The sequence below is a fragment of the Dama dama genome, chromosome 3, assembly GCF_033118175.1.
Source record: "Dama dama isolate Ldn47 chromosome 3, ASM3311817v1, whole genome shotgun sequence".
Lineage (NCBI taxonomy): Eukaryota > Metazoa > Chordata > Mammalia > Artiodactyla > Cervidae > Dama > Dama dama.
The window spans coordinates 32,023,847-32,037,439 of NC_083683.1; the positions used below are offsets into that span (position 1 = coordinate 32,023,847).

At 33.6% G+C, this 13,593-nt stretch overlaps 1 protein-coding gene across 1 annotated transcript in view; it reads left to right on the forward strand.

Moving 5' to 3' along the window:
* The window catches only part of LRRIQ1 (leucine rich repeats and IQ motif containing 1), a 189,091-nt gene that overhangs the window by 36,330 nt on the left and 139,168 nt on the right, over window positions 1-13,593 (forward strand). The window contains exons 10-11 of the mRNA XM_061125407.1: window positions 9,776-9,969; window positions 10,463-10,590. Of these exons, the coding sequence (XP_060981390.1) occupies window positions 9,776-9,969; window positions 10,463-10,590 (322 nt within the window). The remainder of the gene's footprint in view (window positions 1-9,775; window positions 9,970-10,462; window positions 10,591-13,593) is intronic.

Sequence of the window (13,593 nt, forward strand, 5' to 3'; positions counted from 1 at the left end):
CTCATATAGCCTCTGGAAAGCTCCACTATACATTCTTGAGAAAATGGGAGTAGAAAAGACAAATGGCCTCTTAGAATTATTATGAAAACAGGTTTAACTCCATGAAATCTTTAAAAAGTATCTCTGGATGGGACACTGGACCACAGTTTGAGAACTGCTGTTTACATAACACATCTTTCTCTAACCTTTCACTTACGGTATTTCTACAAGTTCTCTTTTTGGAATTTTTGTATTATAACAGAAAAATGTGTTGTTTTGTTATTGTTTTGTCTAGAATGCCTGACAAATTCAGTTTGATTCGTAGCCTGTAAGTCCCTGATAGTGTAATCAATAATTAAGTACAATTATTGAGATATTTGAATTTAAATTACTCTCTTACTGTTTGATTCTATTTGTTCTTCCTGTTCTGTTTTTTTTTTTTTTTTTCCTCTTTTCTTGCCTTCTTTTGCTTTTGCTGAGGATTTAAATTATTCTATTTTTCTTTTATATTTTCAGTTTTATCTTATTTTACTATTCTTTTGGCTTACCATAGGTGTTATATCATTCCTTCTTTCTTTGCCAAATCTAAGTTTATTTACCACCTTCCTCTTTATTCCAAGGCAATTCTAGGATCTTAGAAAATCTAATTTATTCCCTCCCAACTTAATGTACTATCAGTGAGTTATTAACTCTGTGTGCATATATATCTGTCTATATATGTGTGTTTTGAATGCCTTAAGACAACATTATTTTGTAATGTCAGTATCATTTGGATTTTCCAAATTTGCTGACATGTTGAGTGCAGCACTTTAATAGCATCATCATTTAGGAATTTAAATAGCTCTGCTGGAATTCTATCACCTCCATCAGCTTTATTGGCAGCAGTGCTTCCTAAGGCCCACTTGCCTTCACACGCCACAGTGTCTGGCTCTGAGGGGAGACTACACCCTTGTGGTTGTCCTCATCATAAAGATCTTTTTTTGTACAACTCTTCTGTGTATTACTTCCATCTCTTCTTGCTGTCTTGCATCTCTTCTAACTCTTAAGGCATCTTATTTCTTTGTGTATTTCATGTGTTTTTTTGTTACCTGTTTATTTCCCTTAGGACTTAAACTTTGTGATTTTTCCTAGTTGTGAGATTAAAGTTTGTTCGTTAGAGACTTTTTCAGATTCCAAAGGACAGAAGCAATATAGAATCATTTGTGCTGCATCTTTGGTGGAAGTTTTCTGCTCAGCATTGTTGTGAATTTGAGTTGCAAACCTATGGGAGAGTCAGCTTGTGTTTATTATTTTAAAGGGAGGACTGTTTCCCTTTTTCACTGAATACTGAGGTTTTGAGATAGATAGATAGATAAATTTCCTGTCTTCCGGTTGAGTATAGCTGATTGGGGTCCCAGTTTACTTGGGGTTGTCTGTCATACTTGCTTACTATTGGTGAATTTTAAGTTTTGTTTACTCAAACTGTGAAGCTATAGAAATTGATCTTCATATTCATCTGATTTAACAAGTTTTCTCACTCTGAAAACTGGCTTTGCCATTCTGCTTACTTCTCTTTGCCTGCCATACCTATTCAGATTTTGGACTAAGAATTCTTCCTTAACAGCTCATTTGGAAACACTTTAAAAAAATGTAGTTACTGTTTTTAGTTGCTTTCAAGGGTAAAGATCTCACTATCTGAACAGAAATTTATGGAAATGGAATTTTGTATCTTTTTCTAACTTTTAATCTACACCATCTTATTGTCTATAAATTGTAATGTAAAATGGTAAAATAGCAATCCATATTCCCACCATCCAGATATAGCCAGTACTGATGAACTTTCTAGATTGTTTTCTATTTACTTTAAAAATCAGTATTGAAATACTGTTTTGAAATTAACTTTATTCACTTAACAATAAATTGTGAATAATTGTCCATGTCATATTTTTTAAAAATTCTAGTTGAATTTATCAAGTAAATGATACTTGAGCAGATATTCTGTCTATATCCATTTTCTATTTCCATGAGGACACAACACAGTCTTAGGACTGTACAACAAGTTATGAGTTTTATATTAAAGTAAAGCTATTTTTAGAAAAAGATTTTTATATTTCTAATAGAAATGTGAAAACTATAAATAATTTATATGTGTTAACAAAATATATTTCATGCCTATTATTTCAGGAAATTAGAAAAAAATTTTCACAGATAACTAATAAGAAAATAACAACTGTAATAAGCATAGCTAATACCTGAATAGAGGTTCAAAACTCTTTGAGGAAAAAAAAAAAAAACTCTTTGAGGAATAGCAAATGTAAAATGGTAAACAAAATGACCTGTGTTATGAAGAGGATATGTTACATGAAAAAATGCAGTCAAAATATGAAATCACTTGCTTGAACACTATCTGTAACAATTCAGGCAATGATGCCTACTTTTTTTATGTAAATAAATCTACTTAGGATAAAGATTAGTTAAAGAAGGTTTAGATAATTAAGTTTAATTAAATATTTTAAAAAGTTTAATAAAACCTGTGATTACTCAAGTATATGTAAAGAGATGTGTTCTAGGCATATATTTTTTATTCTAATAGTGAAGTAACAGTTTATTTTTTTTAGTCCCCAAGTTGTGTCCGACTCTTCTACAAGCCCATGGATTGTAGCCCACCAGGCTTCTCTGTCCATGGGATTTCCCAGGCAAGAATCCTGGAGTGGGTTGTTCTTTCCTTCTTCAGGGGAACTTCCTGACCTAGGGATCAAATCTGCGTCTCCTGCACTAGCAGGTGGATACTTCGCCACTGAACGACCTGGGAAGCCCTCGTGGACATTGCTCCATTGCATTTTGATATGTTTGTTTCTGCGGTTAAACTAGAGGCTAACTTGATTTTACCCTATCATAACTGGTTTCTGCTCAAATACCTGAATAACATATCCTTTGTCCTTGATTAATAAATTCAGCAAGACATCTTATTGTCAGTAAACCCACATAAGTTTTTCTTAGAATATAATGTTGTTTTTAAACTATAGATTTTTCTTCCTTCATTTCTGGAAAATTTTTGTGTTTTTTTTAATATATTTGAAAGCTTTTTTGGCTTGATTCTATTTCTCACTCATACATGATCCATATTTTGGTTGACATTGTCATGTCTGTTTTTATCTAATTAATGTAATCTCTGTCATTTTATCTTCTGCTTCTAAATATTTTATTCTCAGTGTGGCTATCTCTTCTTTGTGAGCCATCCAATCTTTAGTTCTCTGTCCTGTACGCTGGTTTTTCCAAATTATTTATCACTTCTGTTATGGTGCTATTTTGGTCCATTTGTTTACCTACTTCTGTTATTTTAGTATATTTGAATTCTCATTACATTAAATTCCTTTAAATGCTCTTTCCTAGCCCAAAACATTTTCAACATATTTTATTCTTTCTCATGTTTTTTTTCAGAGTAGGATCCTTACTATATTAGCTATATATTGTTCTGAAGCAAAGTATCCCCAAATTTAGCAGTTTAAAACCACAGACATTTATTATCTCCTGTTTTCTGTGGCTCAGGTATCTGGAATTGGCTTGGCTGGATGGCTCTGGCCCAGGGTTTCTCTTGAGGCTGCAGTGAAGCAGTGTCACCGGGCTGCCATCATCTCAAGGCTCAGTGAGGCTGAAAGATCTACTTTCCATCTCACATTCACATGGTTGTTGGCAGACCTCAGTATATATTTTTTAGGTGATTTCCTTCTCTTTTTCTCATTAGGCATACACACGCATGCACAAATGCACATCTTCCCCATCCTCCCCCATTGTTAATAGTTAGGCCAGTGTTCTGTGCATCCTGCCAAATCTCTTTTGCCATTTCACTAAATTTCCTTTAAACTTTGATCTTAAAATCCAACAGATATGCCCTCCTGTCTATGAACAGTGTTCCCACAATTGGGCTGTTTAGCAAACCCTTCTGATGATTGATAGCGTCAGTTTCTTTCTCATTTTTGTCCAGTCCAACTACCATTTGGTGATAGTGGTAGTCACTATTAAATATGGAATAACACTTCTATTCAGTACTTGCTCTGATTTAAAAAAAAAAAAAAACATTGTTTTTAAAATTATTATACAATAAGTACATTCTTATTTAAGAGGAGAAGGAAATAGCAACCCACTCCAGTATTCTTGCCTGGAGAATCCCATGGAGAGGAGCCTGGTGGGTTACATTCCGTGGGGTCACACAGAGTCAGACACAGCTGAGTGAATACCAGTTTCTCATTTAAGAATTACAAGATAGAGAAGTATACACTGTATACAGTTAAGTATACACTGTATACAGTATAAGCTCTCTGTCTGCTTACTCCATTCTTTCTTATTTTGAGGTATAACCACTATTTACAGTTGCTTACGAATCAGTCTGGGACTTCCCTGGTGGCTCAGACTGTAAAGCGTCTGTCTACAATGCGGGAGACCCGGGTTCGATCCCTGGGTGGGAAGATCCCCTGGAGAAGGAAATGGCAGCCTACTCCAGTACTCTTGCCTGGAAAATCCCATGGACGGAGGAGCCTGGCGGGCTACAGTCCATGGGGTTGCAAAGAGTCGGACACGACTGAGCAACTCCACCACCACCACCACCACAAACCAATCTAGGTCTTGTTCTATGAAATACAGTCATAGGGGTGTATATTTAATATAAGGTATACTCAACAGCTAAAATCCTATGTAGGCAACTTGGATTTTACATGCAAAAATACATCGTGGGCATTCTTCTGTGTTAGACTAGTTCATATTGAAGATTATACATATTCATTTTATAGATGCTCCATGATTTATTTGGGCTTCCCTTGTGGCTCAGCTGGTAAAGAATCCACCTGCAATGTGGGAAACCTGGGTTTGATCCCTGGGTTAGGAAAATTCCCTGGAGAGGGGAAAGGCTATGCACTCCAGTATTCTGGCCTGGAAAATTCCATGGACTGCGTAGTCCATTGTGTCACAAAGAGTTGGACATGACAGAGCGACTTTCACTTCTCTTCATAATTTATTTTACTATCCCCTTACTGATAGACATTTAACTTTTATCCATTTCTTTGCTTTTTAAATAATATGGCAAGGAATTGCTCTGTATGTTACTTCATAGTTGTGTGTGTGTGTTACTATATAATTGATTCCTAGAAGTAGGCATGCTCAGTCCAATATTCCTTAGTATCTGAGGCTTGAAGTCATGCTAGTTTCACCAGATTGGAATCTCTGATGGAATCTCTATGGATAAGTGTATCTTCTCTGTATATTGATAGAGAATCGTGATGTCTTAATATCTGAAATTGGCTGATTTGTTGTTGTTCAGTCACTCAGTTGTGTCTGACTCTCTACAACCCCATGGAATGCAGCACACAGGCTTCCCAGTCCTTCACCATCTGCCAGAGTTTGCTCAAACTCATGTCCATTGAGTCCGTGATGCCAACCATGAGATCCAAAAATCTCATCCTCTGTCATCCTCTTCTCTTCCTGCCTTCAGTCTTTCTCAGCATCAGGGTCTTTTCCAGTGAGTCAGCTCTTCCCATCAGGTGGCCAAAGTATTGGAGCTTCAGTGTCAGATCAGTCTAATTAGCTGATGAGCTTTAACTCTTCCTAGCCTAACATATCACACCCTGATTGTTGTCTCTCACATGTTCAGGCAGCCCTGAGTGGTATGTTCAAGGAACAGCCAGGAGGTCAGCTTGTTAGAATGAACCAAGAGAAGGGGATAGAGGAGGATTAGTTCAGAGATGGGGTATTGTGGGCCGTTTTAAGGACTTTGAAGGGTCTTCTCACCATTATCAAATATCTAAAAAGTAGGTGACACTCACTGTCTCCCTTCCACTGCACTGTGGCTTTCCTTCTATTACTTCATGGGAACCTCTAGCAAAATTCTTCTGCTACATCATTATTTGCCAAAGCAGTGGCCTTTTCTCCTTCTTTGCCCACTCTGGCTCACACTGTCGACTGTATATAATTTAGTGTAAATAGAAATACCTTTGATAATTGAAAAATGTATATTTATTCATCACTGTCATCAGCACAGAATCTCATTTGCTTTTTTTCTTCCAATTATTCTCCTGCTTTATGTGCTGTTTCCTTTTACTTTTAGCTTTTGTGCCAGATTATTGGCCTTTCTTCAGTGTGTAACCTAATGTTTCATTCTTGGTTCTCCTCTTAGGTGATTGTTGAAAAGTTTCACAAGTTCATTCCCTGATGTAAATGAGCTAATAGAAAATCCTGCTCTTGATTAGCTCTGAAAAACTTAAAAGCAATGTGCGTGGCTTTTAAAAATATTAAGCTTATGGAAGTAGATTGCTTAAGGTATTTAAATATTTGATAAAGGACATTTTATTTTCTACAACTACAAATTAATATTAATTAGTATTTCCTTTTGATTGAAATGACTTACTTGCTTCAGCAGGTTAATTGATGTTCAGTTCAGTTCAGTTGCTCAGTCATGTCCGACTCTTTGCGATCCCATAAACCACAGCACGCCAGGCCTCCCTGTCCATCACCAATTCCCGGAGTTTACCCAAACACATGTCCATTGAGTCGGTGATGCCATCCAACCATCTCATCCTCTGTTGCCCCCTTCTCCTCCTGCCCTCAATCTTTCCCAGCATCAGAGTCTTTTCAAATGAGTCAGCTCTTCGCATGAGGCGGCCAAAGTACTGGAGTTTCAGCTTCAACATCAGTCCTTCCAATGAACCCAGGACTGATTTCCTTGGGGATGGACTGGTTGGATCTACTTGCAGTCCAAGGGACTCTCAAGAGTCTTCTCCAACACCACAGTTCAAAAGCATCAGTTCTCTGGCACTCAGCTTTCTTTATAGTCCAACTCTCACATCCATACATGACCACTGGAAAAACCATAGCCTTAACTAGACAAACTTTTGTTGGCAAAGTAATGTCTCTGCTTTTTAATATGCTATCTAGGTTGGTCATAACTTTCCTTCCAAGGAGTAAGTGTCTTTAATTTCATGGCTGCAGTTACCATCTGCAGTAATTTGGGAGCCCCAAAAAACAAAATCAGCCACTGTTTCCCCATCTGTTAGCCATGAAGTGATGGGGCAGATGCCATGATCTCAGTTTTCTGAACATTGAGCTTTAAGCCAACTTTTCCACTCTCCTCTTTCACTTTCATCAAGAGACTCTTTAGTTCTTCTTCACTTTCTGCCATAAGGGTGGTGTCATCTGCATATCTGAGATTATTGATATTTCTCCCGGCAATCTTGATTCCAGCTTGTGCTTCTTCCAGCCCAGCATTTCTCATGATGTACTTTGCATATAAGTGAAATAAGCAGGGTGACAATATACAGCCTTGACATACTCCTTTTCCTATTTGGAACCAGTCTGTTGTTCCATGTCCAGTTCTAACTGTTGCTTCTTGACCTGCATACAGGTTTCTCAACAGGCAGGTCAGGTAGTCTAGTATTTCTATCTCTTGAAGAATTTTCCATAGTTTATTGTGATCCACACAGTCAAAGGCTTTGGCATAGTCAATAAAGCAGAAGTAGATGTTTTTCTGGAACTCTCTTGCTTTTTCAGTGATCCAGTGAATGTTGGCAATTTTATCTCTGGATCCTCTGCCTTTTCTAAAATGAGCTTGAACATCTGGAAGTTCTCAGTTCACGTATTGCTGAAGCCTGGCTTGGAGAATTTTGAGCATTACTTTACTAGCATGTGAGATGAGTGCAATTGTGCAGTAGTTTGAGCATTCCTTGGCATTGCCTTTCTTAGGGATTGGAATGAAAATTGACCTTTTCCAGTCCTGTGGTCACTGTTGAGTTTTCCAAATTTGCTGGCATATTGAGTGCAGCACTTTCACAGCATCATCTTTTAGGATTTGGAATAGCTCAGTTAGAATTCCATCACCTCCACTATCTTTGTTCATAGTGATGCTTCCTAAGGCCAACTTGACTTCACATTCCAGGATGTCTGTCTCTAGGTGACCATCATGATTATCTGGGTTGTGAAGATCTTTTTTGTACAATTCTTCTGTGTATTCTTGCCACCTCTTCCTAATATTTTCTGCTTCTATTAGTACATATGATTACAAGGAATTCTAAACTGAAGTATTTTCTGTTTCAGCAGATTTTAAATTATATTGAAGCTAATATATATTTATTATTGTATGTAATATATATTATCTAATACCTTGGAAGTTATAACTTATAGTTGGTTCATTTTAGTCAAATATCTTATAGGGGAGAATAATTCACTCCTTGATAACATCAGATAATAATTTTCTCTTGGTCATAATTGCTATTTTATATTACAGGAAAATATCATTACATTAATTCTAAATAAGAATTTTAAAAAGTAATATTGTTGTCTGAATTTAAATTTGAGTCTTTCTTTTGTTTCTTTGGATCTTCTATGCCTTTTCCTGCTTCTCTTAGGTATGCAACATTTGTCATTATATGAAAATTTACATTTTCGTATAAAATTTTTATGAGAAATAATCATCCGTAACATTAAATTGCTTTATTTTACTCCAACTATTAGATATACTGTATTTTAAAAAATTTTTTTCTTAATTAATGTATCTTTGTGAAGTATTTTTACAATATACTCAGAATTCAAGTTATTACACTATCTGAATTTTTAAAAGATGATACAGAGTATTAAGTTTTCTTGTGAAATCTTGGTAATATTACTTGATTCTTCATTTTATTTCTCCATTGTGGATATAAACAGACTATATGCCCTTTCTGTAAATCACAGTGTATAATAAAAAGAATATATCTTGGATTAAATGCTTTAAATTCCTTCAGGAAAAATTAATTACATATATTCCCGATTTTAATTTGTATTCATAATTATGTTTCTTTTAAGATGATCTTTTAATTTATTATCATATAACATTTTTGGTAGAAAAACTCTATTTCATCATTTAATTGAAGAAGATATTTTGTGAGGGCTCTACAAGAAATCCGAATAAGGTTCAATTCTCTAACATCTAGTTCAATGACTCCCATCTGCACGATACTCACAGAAGACATTCTTCTTACTAGTACTTACTCTAAACCTTAAATGATGTTTCCAGTTTCTGGAAATGCTTATTTCATATAGCAGGGTAGTAACTACGGAGAACTTATATAGTCGAATATTCAATTTACATAAAATTTTTTATATTTTTAATATCTTCCATGAAATTTTTATAGACTTCCTTAGCATCTCTTTCCAGTGATGACTCATTTAAACAACCATCTCAGTTTTTTCTTTATAGTCACTGAGCTATAGTCTAATCTAAGGCTCCTGTGATATTTTTTAGAAGAAATCATTGATTTTAAGTTTATTTGTATAAAAAGGAGGCCACTTGTCACAATCTTATAATAGCAGAAAAAATACTAATACTTTATTGATATTAATAAGTTATACCTACTTCATTAGTGAATCTAAGCTAGATATTTCAATGGTATGAAAATTACATTCTGTTAATATGTAACCAGCTTAACCAAGCACTCAAAAGTCAAAGACTTTGAAACTGAATTGAAAACTGTTTTTTTCCCCAATGATTCTACCCCCTCCCTTGTTATATTTTCAGTTGAAAAAACAACATCAATACCCAACATATGGCTTCTAGTATTTTGTTAAATTTTGAAGTGGAACATAATTGTCATTCAAAAATATGTCTCTTTAGTATAAGTTCAAATAATAATAAATTTTACACTTACACATATTTTTTCCTCAGAAAATTGGGCTAAGTCTTATAATTAGGAATATTCAAAAATAAAAACATGCAGTTATTTAGAAGAAAATTGCAACTCTAGAGTTTGGAAGAATGTATGATAAAGTGATCCTGGAAATGTTTGTTTTCTTCCAGGTGGCTTAGAATCATTGAAAAATCTTCAGCAACTAGTCGTGGACCATAATCAGTTAATTAGTACAACAGGTCTTTGTGATGCACCTACCCTTATATACCTGGATTGTTCATATAATCATCTTACTGAAGTGGAGGGCATTGAAAACTGTGGATTGCTGCAAATACTGAAGTTACAGGGAAATTATCTAAGTGAGGTAATTGACTTGAATTAATTTGATTAACACAACATTTTTCTTTAGCTGCAAGTATCAACCACACATTTTAAAAGCAGTTTGTTTAATTTTTATTCTTTTTGCTTATCAGCTGAATTTGATTTCCATTTTAAGCTATTATGTACTTTTCACTATTTAAAAACTGTTCAACATTACTATAATATCTTATAAACAAGTTAATTCATTAGTTTTTTATAATACTAAAATATAGATAATAATTTTTCAGTTATGATTCAGTGTATAAGTGGGACCAAATTTATCCGCAATTGTAATTAAGATTTGTCATGAGGACTTCTAATTTAAAATATGCAAATTATGAAAATAATTATTGGAATTTTATTTATAATAACTGATTTATGATATGCTGTTTATAAGAATATATCTGTCAGTTTTGGTAGGCTTTATATTTTTTAATTTGGTTAAATGACAAAAGTGTTTTGCTTAATATAAGCTAATAAGTCAAATTTAAATATAGCTTCCATTCTTGGGGAATCACGTTCTTCTCAGAGAATTGCACTTGAATGATAACAGCATTTCAACTGTGGAAACATTTTCTTCATACTGGCTGCCTTTACTGCAAATCCTGACTATCTCTCAAAACAGGTACAAGTATAATTTGCTTTATTAAGCTTAAAGGCAGTGAATGATTAATGTAAATGTGTGATCTTCATAACAAGTAGAAAAGCTGTTAGGTTTTCCCAATAATTCAAGGAATGTACATTACAATAACTTGGTGCATAAATTATAAATCTAACTTCATGTATTGACATATCCTCAAATTTTAGTGGGATTTTAATTGTACTGATCTTACTCATTTTGTTCCTTCTCAAAAATGTACTTATGGAAATTTCTCAGGGCAGATTTGTTTATATTTGTAAAGATACCCTCCTTGGAAAATATAGGAGGTAGTTAATTTAATTCAGAAGGATGTCTCATTCTCTCAAATGGTACTTATTAAGTCCTGGAAGAATGATTTTTAATCTGCTCTCAACTTGCATGTCTTTTTGAAACTGTTAAGACAGATTTAAATTTGATTTCCCTAAGGATATAAAGTAACACTTAAAAAAATACCTTAATATTAAATCGAGATGTGTACCTGCCATAGAAGATCCATTTAAAACCACCAAACATCTGGATCTTTGCAGAGAATAGCTGTCTAAAACTGAAACTGAAACAGGAGTACAAGATGTATATGTCTCCCTCTGTTTAATATTTCATTGAGGCCTATTAACTCTAATATGATTAATTTGGTCATCAAAGGCACAAGAAGTAAGGGATAGGAGTTATCTTTTACAAGAAGTTGCTTCTGTGAGTGGTATAATTCTTGCAAAACAAGTGAACAAAGACAACTCATTGTTTCATATATATACATATATATATTTTTATATTTATATATATCACCTCCCAAACATAATTTTCTTTCAATTTCTGTCACTGTAGTGCTTATCCTTTGAGTCCTAAATGATTTGACTTCTGCCCATTAAACTATTCCAGAATTTGACATGTCAAAAACTGAATTTGTATTTTAAAATTCCTTCTAGTTGTTCTAATCATTTCTAAAATATGAAAGTTGATTTGCCTTTAAAAAGATATTTATTCCTGAGCAGCATGTCAGATAATGCTATTTAAGTAATTTAGACCATCACATATTTATTGGATCTTTTCACAATATTTTTCAGGTAAGAAATACGATTTCAGTAGACATACTCAGTTATGCTTTGGACATATGCAGTAAATCACTCAGTTACTGACATATCTAACATTTTATAGAACTAGATTCCATGCCACATTGGTGAGCATGGTAATCTTAAAGAATTTAGAAAATATGTAAAGCATCAGCATTTTTGAGAAATAATTCCATTATTTCTTTGGACAATTTAAATCATCAAAGGAATATTTTGCTTTTAAAAATTGAAGTTAACACTAGCTAATAGGCTTTTGCCTTATCAATATGATGTGTCTTATTTCTCATATCAATTATAGATGACCAGGAATTTTATAAAATGAACTATTTAAAAAATTTTAGAGTTGATAACAATAACTGGGATACTTAAACCAAATAATCCTTATTTATAATTTTGTTTGCAGTAATTAGCTTCATAACATTTGGATATTCAGGTGGTGTTTGCTGTATTGGGTAATGCACAACTGAGTAACATATGTCCTTACCCTCAAAATCTCTTAGAAATAAAATAACAATCTGGTGCACTTAGCTATATAGAAAGGTGGTAAAATTGTATAATATAGGCTATTTTGCATTTTTAAACAATATCATTTATATTTGAAAGGTTTTTTTTTGTGGGTTTATGAAAGCTTTTTGCATAAATAACCTACCATTTCTGAAAGGATAAGTGAATAAGTCCTGAGGGCACCAGGGAAATATGATTGATAGAAATAAACATATAAATTAGTGAAATTATTTCCTAAAATCAGTGAAAAAATAATTTTCTTACTAGGTATTTTTCACCAGAAGCTAATACCATTAACTGTAGAAATTACCCATTTTATGGTAAGCTTTTACCATGTGTGTTGACTTTTTCAGAACTTCTTTAGGTTTGGTAAAACTCAGGGTCAACAGATCTGGCTGGGTTTGAATTCTGAATTAACAGCTTACCTGTCAGTTGACACTGAGCAAATCTTTTCTCACTACCTGATCCTCAGTTTTTTCACATATAAAAGGTGTGGCAATACCTACCTTACCTATTTTACGGGATTTTGATGATTATTCAAAACAATAATGTATGTCAGTGCATGTTGCAAACCTGAGGAGAATTTTATAAATGTGATATTTGGATTTGTGGTTGGCATGTCTTTTAAAAGGTACATTTTTAAAAAAAAATTTTTGATAAATATTTTCATCACAAGGAAGAAATTATGTGTCCATATGCTTTTTTCCAACAAATCAAATACATATAAGGAATGATGTTTAGTGCTTATTGTTTGAAATACTTGTTTCATCCTAACTTCTGTTTTGAATTTTCATTAGGACATGTGACTGTTTTAAGTTTTTCTCAGTGGAGTTCTAACTGGAAGACTCTCCAGCTTCATAAGTCTCTCCTCTTCCACTGAGACTCTAAGTAGGAGCAGAAAGTGGAAGCTATTACCCATTGGCTCCTCATTGTACAAATCTTTTGCTTTTTGTCGTCTTTGAAATTTATATCTTTTTTATGCCCAGGGCTAATGTGACAAGGTCAAATGGTATTAGGTTTTCACTAATGTCCTTTGTCTTTCTGGTTTGAATTTTCTTGGAAAAAAATATACACAGAATGTCAGTAAAAGGAAAGTTATAGAGGTTAAAAAAAATGATTCTACTATTAGGTTTCTGCCATCCTAATGAATAGTCATAAAGGTGAATGAATAGCCAGTTTTCTTGATGAAAATTTCCAAAAAAAAAAGAATATGGTTCTAAAAGCATGATTCTCTGAAAAGATAAAATTCTGATATTATAAAAAATATCTGGTTAAACCAAATATTTCTTTATCTGAAGAAATACTTTATTTTTATGAAGAGAATTTTATTTTCAATTTTAAAACTTTTTGGTTATTTTTAGTTAATGTCTCTTATAACCTATATGTTACCAAATGTTGCTACATATAACTTATGGTT